This window comes from Cucurbita maxima, unplaced genomic scaffold (genome assembly GCF_002738345.1).
Source record: "Cucurbita maxima cultivar Rimu unplaced genomic scaffold, Cmax_1.0 Cma_Scf00052, whole genome shotgun sequence".
Classification (NCBI taxonomy): domain Eukaryota; kingdom Viridiplantae; phylum Streptophyta; class Magnoliopsida; order Cucurbitales; family Cucurbitaceae; genus Cucurbita; species Cucurbita maxima.
Window position 1 is genome coordinate 224,494 of NW_019272068.1, and position 15,662 is coordinate 240,155.

At 34.9% G+C, this 15,662-nt stretch overlaps 1 protein-coding gene, 1 long non-coding RNA gene and 1 other non-coding gene across 3 annotated transcripts; all 3 read left to right on the top strand.

The window, feature by feature from the left end:
- Window positions 1-1,785: 1,785 nt before the first annotated feature.
- Window positions 1,786-2,492, top strand: LOC111471445. Its single transcript, XR_002715199.1, has 2 exons — window positions 1,786-1,931; window positions 2,046-2,492. It is a non-coding gene; the product is annotated as an uncharacterized LOC111471445 (long non-coding RNA).
- Window positions 2,493-3,532: 1,040 nt separating this feature from the next.
- Window positions 3,533-4,212, top strand: LOC111471444. Its single transcript, XM_023117171.1, has one exon. It carries the CDS (start codon window positions 3,573-3,575, stop codon window positions 3,876-3,878), a length of 306 nt encoding a protein of 101 aa, XP_022972939.1. The 5' UTR covers window positions 3,533-3,572; the 3' UTR covers window positions 3,879-4,212.
- A 646-nt stretch (window positions 4,213-4,858) lies between these two features.
- LOC111471450 lies at window positions 4,859-4,964 on the top strand. Its single transcript, XR_002715202.1, has one exon. It is a non-coding gene; the product is annotated as a Plant small nucleolar RNA R71 (small nucleolar RNA).
- Window positions 4,965-15,662: the final 10,698 nt, after the last annotated feature.

Consider the following 15,662-nt stretch of genomic DNA (forward strand, 5'->3'; position numbering starts at 1 on the left):
CACGTTGTCATTGTTTCTAAATTTTGTTGGGTGGTAAAACTTAAATTAAAAATATGTAAATCATTCCATCCAACTATTGTTTGTTATAATACCATATTCTCTAGGTACATAATAATAATAAATCATTTATTTGGAGAGAGCCATCAATCAATCATTTATTTATTTATTTATTTTTAAATTATTATTATTATTATTTATTTATTTAAAAAAATTCAATCATTACATAGGTGAATTCCTATTGTTTCTTAAGGATAATACTGCTTTAGGAAGATCTCCGAAGGTCTCCTTAAACTATACCAACATCATAGTTCCCCCTCCTGGGTTAATACTATCTTTATTATCCGTCCACCATACTTCTACGTCCTTTTGCAGCATAAATGATGCACAAGGGACTTTCTTGTTGTTTAGAAATTCCATCGACTCGAAAATGGTTTCCATGGATGAAACCACATCTAAGATTCTATTGGATCTCTCATAGTACCAATGAATGGGCGTGGATCGTACCGTACTGTTTGAAGTCCAATAACCAATTCGCTCCTCTAACAAGTCGCAAGTTGTAGGCTTGTTGAGTGACCATCATAGCTTGAAACGATTATCACATCAGATTAGTCCGTCCTTATTACTGATCCTTCTCAAAGAGGGCTCTTTTCAGCCTCACCTCTAATAAGGGGTCGTCTCCTTCCTCGTCTTCCTCTTCCTCTTCCACATTCTCCGGACGACATGGTTCTAGAATCTAAGATAATATCTTTTAAGTCTAAGACTCGCTAATATGAATAACAATATTGCATAGCACAAAATCATACTATAGCACATGGTATTAATTCAATCAACATGCCACAATCAACAACTTTCTTAATTAACCATATACAATATCACAAAAATATAGGCTTTTTTTTTTTTGTTTGTTTGTTATCTTATGCCGGACATATTTGTCGGTGATGAGGCATGGGACCATATAATGTGTCAAGCCTACTTTGTAGGCTAGTCTAAATAATCTGTAACCTAGAGCTCTAAGACCAACTATAACAACCCTAGATTTTTGCTACCTAAAGTTGCTACCATGTGGAAATCAACTCTTAAAACATCATCTTTAAAATCATAATGTCAACATAAGCATAACATCATCGTTGAAAACACTGACATGGTCTTACGTGTTCAAAAACATAATTCAAAAACAAAATTAAAATGATAATAATAAATAATTCAAAAAACATGAAAAGCATAGCGACCTATTCTAACCTAAGTCTAAGAATTTAAATATGCTACTAGTTTATCCACGTGGCATGGTCTTTGATTGCGATGCCATTGTCAGCCGTACAGGAGCAACTTGCCTTTACCTGAAAATAGCACACAACCTAAGTATTTTGAAGAATACTCAGTAAGTGACCCCGCTATAAGGGCCATGAAAATGCAAATACATGGAATTCATGCTTTAGGGACCTATCGTTAAAATCATCCTAGGGGTGTGAGCTGCAGGCAACTCGGTGGGGAGTATGGTCAAAGGATTACGTTGTCCAGTGAGCTGTGGGCGTGCGTGCGCTTCTCCAGAGCATTGCCTGAGAACTCCGGCGCCTTGCCGGAATTCTCAAATTAACTAAAATTTAAAAAATATATTATATTTATTTAATTTGATAAGTATTTTTTAATTATTTAAAAGATATTTGAACTAGACCCGACCCGACCCAACCTAACTCATAAAACGACTCTACAAACGTCTCAATTCATGGCTGACCATTTTGTATTATCTAAAAAAAGAATAATGGTTGGAGCACAATACAAAAGAAGAACAATCTTGATTCTCTCTCCTCTATCGCTCCTTCGGCTTCTGCGTATTAAACACTCGATAATAAAGTCTACTCTCAGGGTCTCACTTCATCCCACATCCCGCTCTCTCTTCACCTTTTCCCGAATCTTAAGGAGAACAATTACAGGTTCTACCTGGATTTGATGTTCTTTGTTTTCTGATTCAATTCACCTCTGTTTCTTTTATCATTCATCTCTGCTGAATCTAATTGTGAGATTGTCTTTTCTTTTTCTTTTTTTAGGTTGTGATTGATGAGGTTGGATGTTGTTTGATGCTTTGATTTTTCTTTCTTCCTCCATTTCTTAGTGAAGCATTTCTGTTTTAGCCTGTTGATTTGAAGTTTGGGAAATTTTTGTGGATTTTTGTTTTAATTGTGATTTTGCAGCCCATGGTTTTGTTATTGATTAGATTTGATCAAAGTGATTCTTCTGATATGTATGATTCCAGTTGATGATTGGTTATGATACTTATAATTACACGCTTTTCTGCCCCTTGCGATTCTATTCTGCTCCGAACTCTGATACTTATTCTATTTTAGTCCTTGCAAATAGCGGCTTTGTGTTTCTTTTCTTTCTATATAAATTATTTAATACCAACCCAAGTAACTAATCTCAACATAACTTAACTCCTTAAACTATTATATCCTGGTTTAAATTCTTACCGTTCATGTTGTTGAACTCGAAAAAAAGAAAAAAACAACATAATGTACAATGGATAGTGGTAAAAGGCATGCATGTGTTTACTTGAACAATTGATGTCGTGCAGCCAATTTTAATTAAATGACAATGACTAAAGTGGATTTTTATGCGAAGATTAAAGACTAAATTTTAGTTAAATAACCATGACTAAAACTTTACATCCTTGCTGATGACATATAATTGAAGTAATGCCTTGAGCTGGTCTTATTTCAAATCAGTTTAATCTAAAAATTCAAAGTTGTAATCATGTTTAAATATATTTGTTTATTGAACTATAGAATTATATTAAGAAATAATTCTCTTCAATTAAACTAACAGATCTAGTTAGATGATCTCTAGCAGTCAGGGAATGTCATTAATAATTTAATTCTTGTTATTTTCATCATCTCTTCTTCATCTCCATGTTTGAAAATTTTGAGCTGTGTGATGTTGGCCTATACTACTGATCATCGATTTGCAAGTTAGTTTTCTGATCTGTTCTGTTTTATCAAATACCAGTTACATTTACAAATATTGGACCTTTTGTGGATTGAGGTAGCTTCTAGGTATTTATGTGTAAGGATATAAGTTGGTGGGTAGATTTGGCTTGATTTACAAATACTGCCAGTTTGATTAAACAATATTACAAATCCGTGCAGTGTTTTGTACTGCACAAGTCTTCTTTGACATCTGAAATTGATAAAAGCTCCAAAATGGTTGATCATATGAATGTTAACGGACTCTGAGATCAACCAGGAGGTCAATGGTTGATACCCTATTTTTTATATGCTCACTTTTGAGGAAACTCATCAAGGGAGTTGAGTTCTAATATATAGGATATATCAATACAACTTGTTCTGTTTATCACACAATCATCTTGCATGTATGGAAAAATGACGAGCTTTGTTTACGATTTGCTTTTGTGGTTGGATGAAACTGTTATGATTGGTTCCAGTGTTGTCTACTCCTTTCCTGCTAGGGGGGGTACTATAGGTAAATTCGTGAAAGATCTGACTGTCTATTTTGTTCCTTTGACAATGAATTGCAGCTGGGAACTTGAGAGTAGGCGAGATTGGTGGAAGTGTATAAATATGAGCCTGACATGTCTTGTATGCAATAGTGTAGAGAGCCCTTCACACTCTTCTCGGAGCTATTCAGTTTCGAGTTCAGACAACGAGGGAAGATGTTCCTCAATGGCTAACTGTCTAATTTGGAGACCATCTTTCCCTCCAACACACCACCCATCATATGCAGCATCAGCCAAGGTAACTCCCCATCCAAACATTGTCATCAGTGACAGAATGGATGGTGCCCCAAGGCTGGTGCGGAGCCGGGCAGTAAGAAGGGACCTGGTACGCGATTGGAATTTCGACGCAGTGGTTGTAGTTGAGCATTAATAAGTTTGATGAGAGTAGTAGGGTTTTGAAATGGGTGGTTATGGCCTGCAAAGATGGGGCTTCCTATGTACTTATGTTTTCTTGTGGTTACAACTGAACTCACACTTCCATTGGAAGAGTTTGCACATTTGTAAGCACCAGAAAATGGGATTTACAACTTTGTTTATATATTACCTATTTACTACTGATTCATAGGAGGCAGGCAGGGTTGGGATGGGCTAAATTAGGTTTGTAAACTTGGATGGAATTCTGGTTTCAAAGATTTCCATGATATACACCAAGTTTATTTGCATATAAAACAAATAAAGAAGTGTTTAGAACATTTGTTTGTCCAGAGCTTCAAAGCTGCCCCTTCAAAACTCTTGAAACTTGTTTGAAGTTTGGAGAAAACGGTTGCTATGGGTTTTGGATTTGAAAAAGGTTAATTTGGGACTCCACTGGACTAGAAGGTAGCAGGTGGCATTTGTTGTATGAATTTTGTCTCTTTCCAAGATGGTTTCTCCACTCTCAGTTGTGTCTGAGGAGGGGTTGTTTGGATGGTTTCTCCACTCTCGGTTGGGTTGTGTTTGAGGAGGTTTATTCTTCTAGTTGCTCTGATTAGCTACTGAGGTTGAATTACTTTAATGTTGGTCAGATCCCTACAATATACACAAGATTCAGTTGCTGGTTGAGTCATTAGAGCTGCAACTTGGACAAGTGCTTTAGTCATTGAACCCGGTCCGAATGCTAGAGTTTGTAGAATATATTGAAGCTAATTGATCGTTAACAGAGATCAAAGCATCATCTTCAAGTACTCCTCGGGTCTTTTTTCTTGGATTGTTCATCACACCAGCCTACTAACAAATGTTAGATGCTATTTTGTCTAAGATCTCATATGTATGTCTTCGACAAGATAGCTCCATCTCCATTTGCGAAATATCCACCACTTGGGAGTAATATTCAGTTCATTGTAGAAAGTTTTCATTTGGATATAATGGGGTAGTCCATGATGAGGAAATTTCCTTTACATCTCTTTAAATCTCTTCCAAGCCTCACTTAGTGTCTCATCTTCAAACGGTTGAAAAACAACTATTTCATTTCTAAACCGTGCATTTCATCTAATGGGTGAGAAGTACTTGATCAGAAATTTCTATATTAGACTATTCCAAGATTCAATTATTTTGGGAGCTAATCACATTTTTATCCACTCTTGGAATCATAGTCACTCCCAAAAATGATTTTAAATGTAGATGGGATCTTCCAACGGTAGTCCATGAAACTTGCCCAATGGTTTACACATTTGAAACATCATGAGCTTTAGCTCAAAAGTAGTTGCTTGGCTTTCAAGTTTGATAATGCATGGATTTAGCTCCTCTATGGTTAGGTGTGCATATGCTATGATTGCTACTTCTCTGTCATGTGCTAAATGAATAGCATTAGAGCAACTCTCTTCTATGTTAACCATCCATTATTCAAAATAAACTATTTAATAACAACTCTTTAATAAACTAAAATAACATCATCAACCTGCGTTAACTACATAGAACTCTCCTATCTCCTTTATAAGATTTAGCTCTCCAAACACATTGATTTGATTTACACATAGAAATCAACATCTTAATTATACAAAATTAATAAAATAAGAAAAAAGAGTAAGAGAATAGAGAGTTATTAAGCTTGTTTGTTGTCCTTCAATGGAAGTTTCCCTCTTTTGAGCTCTCTTGTCCCGATCTTTGCCTTAAGCTATCCTTCTTAATCCATTTTTTTCTTTTTTTCTCATTAGTTGTAACGACCTTAGACTTTTGTTAACTTAAAGCTGCTACCATCATCTTAGTCTAAGTTCTTTTGCGGAATTTAACTCTTAAAACGTCATTGTAAATCATAATTTCTCATGGTTTTACGTATTTGAAAACATAATTAAAAAACAAGCTAAAAATAATAATAATAAATAAAGTAAAACATATAATGCAAAACAACCTCTACTAACCTAAGTCTAAAATTTTAAATGTTACTAGCCTAGGCACATGCCATAGTTTCTATGGCGATGTAGTTGCCAGTGGTACAAGAGTGTCTTGCCTTTACTTGAAATAGAAGTAGCACATGACTTAAATATTTTAAGAAATACTCAGTAAGTGTCCCCTCTACTGGAGTCGGGCAAATGCAAACACATGCAACTCATGCTCTAGGGACCTATCGTTAAAACCATTATAGGGGTGGCCTCTAGTCCGGACTAAATTGGATGTATAGTATTTTCCTACACATGACCCATTACATTCGAGCATGAATCCCCAGGTGGTTTGGACCCTCCTAGACCTATCATAATTAAGCTAGTTGTCCGTAGCAACGTCCGGTGGTCAGCAGACCCCTGAGTGTCATGCGAGGAATGAACACCATCATCATTGTAGTGTACGCGTCCATACTCACCATCGTAAAAGGGAAAGTAGCCCGATTTTTATGTACACACAAAATGCATGAGGTCCCTATGGTTCCTATGGTTTCTCATCTTTAAAACATCTTTATGACACAATCCTAATTCCATCCTTATATTACTATAAGTAATATATATGCATTGGTCTTCATACATTCATCATCGTTAACATTGACTAGGGTTGTGTCCTAGGAAAATCATCATCATAATGCAACATGACATTTAAAACACACATTTCATTTTAAAATGACTGATCTTCCCCAAGAGCTCACATTGACAGGAATGTTTGAAAATAACATCATATTAAGAAAATTCCACAATCTTTCATCGTTACGTTTTCATGCATCATTATCATCATACAATATCATCATTTAACAACATCATAATCATCATGTAACTTATTCATGTCATCATATGTAATATATCATACATCATCATCAAAGCATCATAGGTATAAAGCATAAATGACACGTGCATGGGTCACTAGGCACGTGTCGTCATACATCAAATAATTGTTCCAACCTATCCTATAGTAAGACCACTTGATTGACCTTAACTGGTATTTTCGCTAAAATTCGAGTAGGCTTGTCTTATGTTCCTTAAAGTTGCTCCAATTATGGTCGGGAGTCATTTTGTTTCATTAGTATTTCACAATTCTATTGTAATTTAACTTGAATGTATGAAATAGGACATCGTAACAATAGTAATTACCTTAATTAGGATCAAAATCAGGTTGAGGATGGTCAGAACCGTAGAAATTGGGCAAAAATACCCTTTACCAAGCCAAATAGCCGAGTTTCAGTCGTTAGAGCCGCATGAGCCAAGTCAAGTCACTAGAAACGAGGGAGTCGGCGTCTGCAGGTTCGACACGTGTCACCGTAGGAAGGAGACGCGCTGCGGGTTACTTCTCGGGTCGAAACGCAGACTTCGGATCACTGATTCGGGTGCGCGGGCTGTAGGTGTTTAGGTCGCTGCGGGTTTTTGGGCCGACGATTTGTTATAGACGCGCGGGTCGCAGATCTAGGTGCCAGTGTTTGGGCTTTTGGGCTTTTGGGCTCAAAGGTTAATGGGCTAGTGGACTTCTTGCGAGTTGCTGCAGGTTGGGTATAGTGCATGGGTTCGACCCGGATCTGGATCCGTCGAATTCACGATTTCTTCTTCAAATTTCTCTCTTCACTGCAGCCGTTTTCGTCACTCCTTCATCTCTCGTGACCTTCTGTTCTTTGTTTCCTTCACTTCCACGGTTGCTTAAGTCTCCAAATGTACCTAAAACCACAAATTCATTGATCTCTGAGTCAATTGGAACTCGAGTTTCGATGGTGACGTAAGAAACGTAAGGGTCTTCCGAGTGAGAGGCATGTCATCCTAATTGGATGGTTCCCCTAGTTGTTGTAGCATTCTGTCTCTCTGTAAAATAACTCAATTAAATATACAATTAGGCTACGTTCAGATCATATTTTCACGTGGAATCATAATGACTATTTCTTGGTTACTAATTATAATAAATGGAGCAAATCATGAAAAAATGGTGAGTTTGCATAATTACTGATAAAAAGGCTCGTAAGGAATGGTGCACCATGTTGGTATAGATAATAGTTTCAATTCGTTTAAACCTCTCAAGGATTATACCCTAAGGTTCATTCTCATTTAGAGATCTCAATTATTTCGTATACCCACCCCTTACTCTGGTGTCACCTGCCCACTACCTTACGCCTTGGTACGTCCTTAAATCACATTCTATTAAGAGAGGTACCACTCTGATACCATTTGTAACGCCCCATATTCAAGATTTAGAATATGGATTCGACACCCAAAAGTATCTATTAAAAAGGACAAAGTGATAGACATATGACCGATTCTTTGACATAATTTAAACATTTCAATCATACAATGTGAACTTTAAGGAAGTGTGAAGAATACTGTTTAAATTACTACCACATAAAGTCAAGTTACATTAAGAGGACAAGTTGAACTTAAGTTACCATTAATGTCTCGTTAAGAAGAATCAAGCTTTATTTATGCAACAAGCTAAGGGTTCAAGATAGTTTAAGTGAAGTTTAATTTATTTTTAGATGGTTACAAATTGATGAGAAACGATAGAAATCTAGATTTATAGTATTTTATTAATGTGTTTGAAGTCTAAGCTACATTTACACCCTGCCTAATTATAGTCATAAAGTATGAAAGTTCCACTCTTCAAATTCCTTCGAGAAGGGTTCCATTTACAAAGTTGTTAATTATGGTCAATGGTTTCATTTTGAGACTATATAAAGCCACCTAAGTTGTCTTTTAGCCAAGTGTTAGTTTTTTTTTGCAATTATATGTAGTTTAGGCTGCATGCTTAAAATCATTTAAGCATGATAGGATCGATTATGCTTATGAAGTGATTCGATTCACAAAAAAAGTTTTCTTTAAGTTAATTTCTTATTGTTTTGAAGATTTGGTATATTTTAGATCTAAAGGTCATATTTTTCCATAAGATTGTTAGATTGAATTCTCTAAGAGACAATCATTTAGAGAAGTAGAATGTATCCAAAATGCAAAAAGAGCCCAAAGACAATCATGAATTTAGGTCCCAATAGTCATGATATATGTTGTGTGTGTGTTTGCAATTCTCGACTCTATCAGTTATATCACTTACTGAGTATTTTTAAATACTCATTTTTTTTTTCTAACGACTTTAAAGTATGATTGTTTTTTGCTTGAGTTAATTTGAAAACGTTATGACATTCATACAATAACGTACATGTCATTATATATTTAGTACTTTGTAGCCAATAATTAAAAAAAAAATTAAAAACAAAGGTTAGAACTATGGATGATACAAACGAAGACATCAGTATCAATTTTTTTAAATGGGTGATTCACTAAAACATGCATGTTGCCTCCTACTTCACATTTTTTATATAGTACTATGGTGATCAAATGAGCACAACACATGAATCAAAATTGAACTTAGATCTCAATTGAAAATTCAAAACATAATGGAATATACCTAATTTTTCAATCTCGAGTTAAAAAAGGGATGGGTTTGGATGTGGATGTATTAGCATGATTTAAGGAACATGTTTGGAAGCATTAAGAAACAATGTGTTTTTTTTTTTTTTTTCTATTCTTCTAATGGGAGCTTTCACACCCAAACTCTCCTAATAAATCTGTCAACAGATAAAAAATTCCTTTTCCTGTAGAAACAACATCACATTTACCCATTTCAAACTCCCTTCTTTCCTACAAAAACAAATAAAGAAACAGAAAGGTCAAGTAGAAATAGTTTTACCCGAGGAGATATGTCATTTGAAGAGGTTGACTTGAATACAATGAACAAAATCGAACTTTCTTAAGAATAAATTGGTGACACTAGTCTAAGCTAATCAGATAAGTGGGCTTACTATCGGCATAGTTATATTTGATGTTGACACATGCCCTATGGTTGTGCACATATTATATATATTGATATGAATCGATATGCTTATGATATGATATGTGTATGGTATAATATGTGAGTGGTATGATAATACTTATGGTACGATGTGTTCAATGATATGTTTGAGATAGGATACGAGAAGGATGCACTAAACGTAATGTAATGATAGGAGTAAGATACTTTCATGAAACGTTAAGGTTAGGTTATGTATCGAAGTGCTATGGATATGAGAGATTGATAAAAATGATATGGTCACAATCAATTGATAAAAGAATATGGTTAGGTTATGGGTAGAAAGGGATAATATTATGATAGATTGATAGAACGATAGCGAGTTAGAATACATTCTTGTGATGATATGACTAAGGTATGTTCGTGTAACGTTATGATCGTGATAGATATAAAAATGTTAAGGCTGTGATAAGTTAGGGAACGATATGACCACGAAATGTCTTTTTACGAGGGCCACCCCACTTCCATTGTGTCGCTCTGATAATCAGTCATGTGGTTTGAGCACCCTAAATCAATGATCCAGTCATTCTCATAATCGATATGCTCTCTCATCAATACCATGAACACTAACTCGTCTTCTTCTATGGCACTTAGTACATCTACATCCCACTCATCCTCCATCTTCTTTTTGGAGGTTGCCACATTATTTTCAATGGACTTTTCGTGGACCAACAATCCTTGGACATGTGGCATTTCTTCCTGCAATTGTAGTAAGTATCTTCAAATCTCTTCCCTTGAGAATTCTTGTTGTCATTCTTTTGAGCTCTTCAAGGTTATGTAGTTTCTTGGTAGCTTCTTCCTTTGTCGCATTTTTTGTATCCATGTGGCTTATTGTTGCTCCAACTATTACTTGTGTAAATTGCTTCTTCTTCACTCTTCAGCGTGATGTCTCCCATTTGCTTAGTTGTGGCTTCTTGGTTGGCTAACAAATTTTCAAACTGTACGAGTGATGTTTGAGCAGGTCATCCTTGTATAACAATAACAAAGCTTCTATATTTTGGTCGCAATCCATGGATAATAATCATCTTCACTCGAGCTTCTCCAATAACAAACTTTGAATATAGTTTAGTAATCTCCCGACAAACTGACTTGACCCTATGAAAGTATTGAGCAACCGTCATGTTACGTTGTGAGATTGATAAAATTTCGTTTTCCAGAAGTTGTAGTTGCGTATCATTCTTCTTTGAGAACAACAGCTTAAACGTATCCCATGCTTCTTTTGGTGTCTTGTCATTCCGAATATGCTCTAACATCTCTTCTTCAATTGTGGTTTTCAAGGCAAACATTGTTTTGTCTGCTTTGATTCTCCATTTGTGCAAGACGTCATTAGGATCCTTCTCTGGCATCGTAGTTCCACTCCCGGCAACGGCATACCAGAGGTCCTGTCTTTGTAAATAGAACATCATGCATGTTGCCCACACGTTGTAGTTATTGTTGAGTTTCTTAATTCCTCCAACGATTTGGAAATCACCCATCTTGTTAGAAATACCAAACAAACCTTTTGACACAAAACTTGCAGAGTCACAGACTACACACGTCACAAAGAAACTCACTCACTAATAATCTTAAGAAATCATCTTTCATGTGGAAGATTAGATAGAGCTGCAACCACATAGCATATTAAGAATTTTATGAGATCAAAAACATACACAACCTCGCTCTAATACTAATTGTTGAACACAACTCTTTGTGGGAAACACTCGCTCTCTTTATTTTAAGACGAATTGAAAAGATATTACAAGACACCATATAGAATACTATTACACTTTGCTCTATTGAGGCTACTTGGGATTTCTTGGATGTATAGGAGAGGCTAGAGAATTTATTCATAAAATATCTATTAATTTATTTGTAGAGGAACTAAATTCTTTCTGTAAAATAGTATCTTTATTCCTAAAATATTTAAATCACTTTACTAGAATATCTACTCATCTCTATTTCTAAAATACTAAAATACCTAAATCTCTTTGAATAAAATACCTAAATCTTTTCCTTAAAATACTTATTGGGTTTAACCCTATTAGAATTAGAATAGTGATAGGGATGATATTTGAATAACCTCAAAAAAAAAATATTCAAGCAGGGATGGGCCATTGGGAATGTCCTAGAGTCGATTCACCTAACTTGAGAAGGTGAAGGAGTTTGAGGAAATAGAAACGATATTAAAGCTACTTGACATTTCCTTTTCAATTCTAACTTTGCAGATGCGAGCAAGCTTCGAGAGAAGGATAAAGCATATTCTAGTGAGTTGCACTTGTTAGACGAATATTGTCCACTTTGAGTGTAAGCTCTCATGGCTTTGCTTTGGGCTTCCCCAAAAGGCCTCAAACCAATGGAGTTAGTATTCCTCACTTATAAACCCATGATCATTCCCTAAATTAGTCGATGTGGGACTTTCATCATCCAACAGCACTATGGGTTATGATCAAGGCCAAAGCTAGAACACTTTAGGATCTTGACACATATTGGAGCTTGGAGGCATACTAAACAACGTTCCAAATATATATGAACAGAGTTCTAAATCATTTCTTATAGTAAGGGCTTCCTCTTGCTTAGTATAGTATCTAGCTTCTTTGTCCTTACCGACATTTCAATGGTTACCTAGTTCTATCACATTCTAATCAACCGTTAACTGCCCTACACCTAAATTATATCTCATAATAAGGGTGTGTTCTAATGTCAACTTAGACATGCAAATAAAATCTTCAACTGTCGAACAAAGAAATTACAAATCTTGAAGGTGTAATCATAGTGACTTGGGTGTCAAAAACAGATGTATTTTGTTTGAGGGCTTTAGAGAAGAAATCGAGCCTCAATTAAGGGGAGACTATTTGAGGACTCCAGAGAATGAGGCACTTAAGTGTGGAACAAAAGATGTACTTTTTTCGATAACTCCAAAGAAGGAGTCAAGTCTCAATTAAGAGGAGACTATTTGAAGACTCTAGAGAATGAAGCCTCAAAGGAGGTTCTATGATATACTTTGTTCGAGGAAAGAACTTTTTAGACCTTTTGAAAAAACTAGAAGGAAAGCCATGAGAACTTATGCTCACAGTGGACAATATCAGACCTGTGTGGATGTCGTTATTCTTATTACTTGGTTCATATGTTCATTGCTTGTTAACTATCTAGTTATGCTCCGCTAAACAGGTTCAATCTAGAGAATACAATGTACTATTCAAACTTGTTTAGCCCTATTCATGATTCTAGAGTTAGAGTTGGTCGATGTCTCATAAATCATAATAAAACTTTTAACATACAATTTAATACACAAACAAGTCATTCAATAAGCTCAGTTCGATTAAAGCAGGTATAACGGCCAAATTCTTTTATATTAGACTAATTTAACTAACAAAAGGCCATAAATCAATGTTTCATATTCTAAGTAGGCATAGTACGTCCTATGGACTTAAACATAAACTTATCGTGCTTCAAAAATCTCATTCAATGACATAATTGGACTAAAACATGTTCGGAATTCAATTACATCCTCAAGTTATATGAACAAAAAATTCTTAAAGTGAATATTGACTTGTTCGGGCGTGTTTTGGAGCCCGATTTTCTTCTTTTGAAACTTCAAATGTCACCAAATTTTTGAAGGAGTTCCTAAATTGAGTCAAAATAAAGAAACTAGTGAAAAACATATTGAAAGTGGACTTCAAAAGGTCCAAATAGGTTAAAATAATTGAGAAGTCAAAATCGGAAGTTGACCGTTGACTTTCGCCAATGCTGATCGGTGAAATGATTAGCGCCTTCATCCTTCCACCTTGCAAAATGCGCACGTGAGGCATTCTTCGTGCATTTGAATATTGAATTTATTCTAGCGTTCTAGGCCTCGACTTGAGTTACCTCCTTCATCATCAAAGTTGTAGCCTTGATATCCATAGAGTTCAAAGTTGCAAGTCCCGTGATTTTTTGTATAGGCTTCATCGTGCGTGATTTTCGCTACCACACAGATAAGTTAAGATCTAAAAAAGAAAAATAGCATGAATGAGTATAACTCTATTGGGTAAGTAGTAGAAAATATATCTCCATCCATAGTTTAAACCTAAAAGTTATATGCATAAACATATCTCTTTTGCATCCTCTTTCACCATTTTCCACTTTTGTCTTTCTCCCCAACATCATATTCATTTAATTTTTCAATTTTCTTCTAACTTTTAAGGTTATATGTCATAGTGGGTTGTATAAACATTTTTTTTTTTTCTTTTGCATCAATTATTGGAGCATAAAGATAGATTTTTTCTTTCAAAAAGATAGATTTTTTCTTTCAAAAAGATAGATTTTCTTTTCTTTCTATAGTGTTTTGTTGTTTTCCTTTTGAATATAATGTAAATGTGATAGGAGAGAAAGAACCCATTGGTGTAAAAACAAAATATTCAACAAAAAAAAAAAAAAAAAAATGGTGTAGATTACTTTTCGTCCATGCTTAATTTAGTGTGTCCGAGTTTGCCCCCACAAATGTATTAGAAATGATATATTGGAAAGGACGCAAAGTTAAACAAATAGCTTCGACTTCAAGAACAGAAGACGGTGTTGGTTGTAAGAAATGGAAATCTATCTGTCCGACGGATTTCTTGAGTGTTCGTATTTATTTATGGCATGAAGCAACTCGAATCATGGGTCTAGCTTATTGATACGTTCTCAAACAGCCCGCATTGAATTCATTTGATTTCTTTTTTACTAACAAAAACTCGTGCTAAAAATAAACATACATATATATTTTTTTAATTTCATTTTCGAACCTGAGTTTTTTACAAATATGGTTGCAATATCTTTACCCATCCTTGCACATGATGTTAAAAAGAGTGTTATACGTCGACATTTTACACGTTTAGGAGAAACAATTAGTAGACATTTTAATACATTTCTTCACTCTGTATTACAATTACACAAGTTATATATAGTTTAGATTGGACTTTTATATATAAATTTGGATTAAGAAAATACCGCAGATACATTCTAAAGTATTCGACAACAATACCATTTAAATGATTTGATGCATGGATATTAACCAAGAACTTCCAATTGAATTTGTAATAGAACCAGCATTGGACTATTAAAAGGTCTATGGATTATTCTTTGGGAAAAATTTTGTTATCCAATATAGGTTGAAATGTTGGTACCAAATGAGTGACACCAAAATATAATATATACACAATCAACTGCTCATGCATTAAACATATCTCTAGTAAAGATGGAGAAAGGAGATCGTGGACTTCTTCTTAGTAGCAATAATCAATGGGTTAGAGAATGTAACGTGCAATCATCTCTCAAATGTCAATGAAAATATTCAAGAAATTACTTCATTGGTGACTGAACAAGAATTTACTAGAGAAACGTTGAAATTCGTTAATTAATTAAATTTAAAAAGTGGATGGGTTGAGTGTTCGACAGAGAGTTCGAGCTAGTACGTACGTACATTTGTTGTGCACCTATCAAATGATGTATTCTTATTTGGAGTTAGCATGTTGTTGACATCTAATTTGTGTAATTTACAAATCTCATTATGTGACCAATATAAATTGTATAGTCTCCTACCTACCATGAAATGTTTATTTTGTTTATATTTACTTATCATTTGATACTAATGGTATATAAAAAAAATATCGGTAGTTCATTAGTTAATTGGTTCATTTATTTAAGTTCATTAGCCAAGTAGTTATCTTAACTCTCGTAGTCTCTATGTAGTCCCTTGCTCTACTTAGGCAATACCATGACTATGGAGTAGTTGGAGACCCCTAAACCCACAGAGAACATGTTATCCTACGGTTTGCACGGGTGGTGAGTACAAAAGTGGACCTATTCATCAGAAAAAAAAAAAAAGGTATCTAATAATGCTCCACTAGTTACCACAACGGACAAACATATGACATACCAGAGATAGAATATAACACAGGCACACTTGTATTGTTACATCATTTATCCATATTCATGTTATTTG

What these genes read in the sequence shown, in the direction of transcription:
- LOC111471444 (XM_023117171.1), top strand. Translation starts at nt 3,573, where the DNA reads ATGAGCCTGACATGTCTTGTATGCAATAGTGTAGAGAGCCCTTCACAC.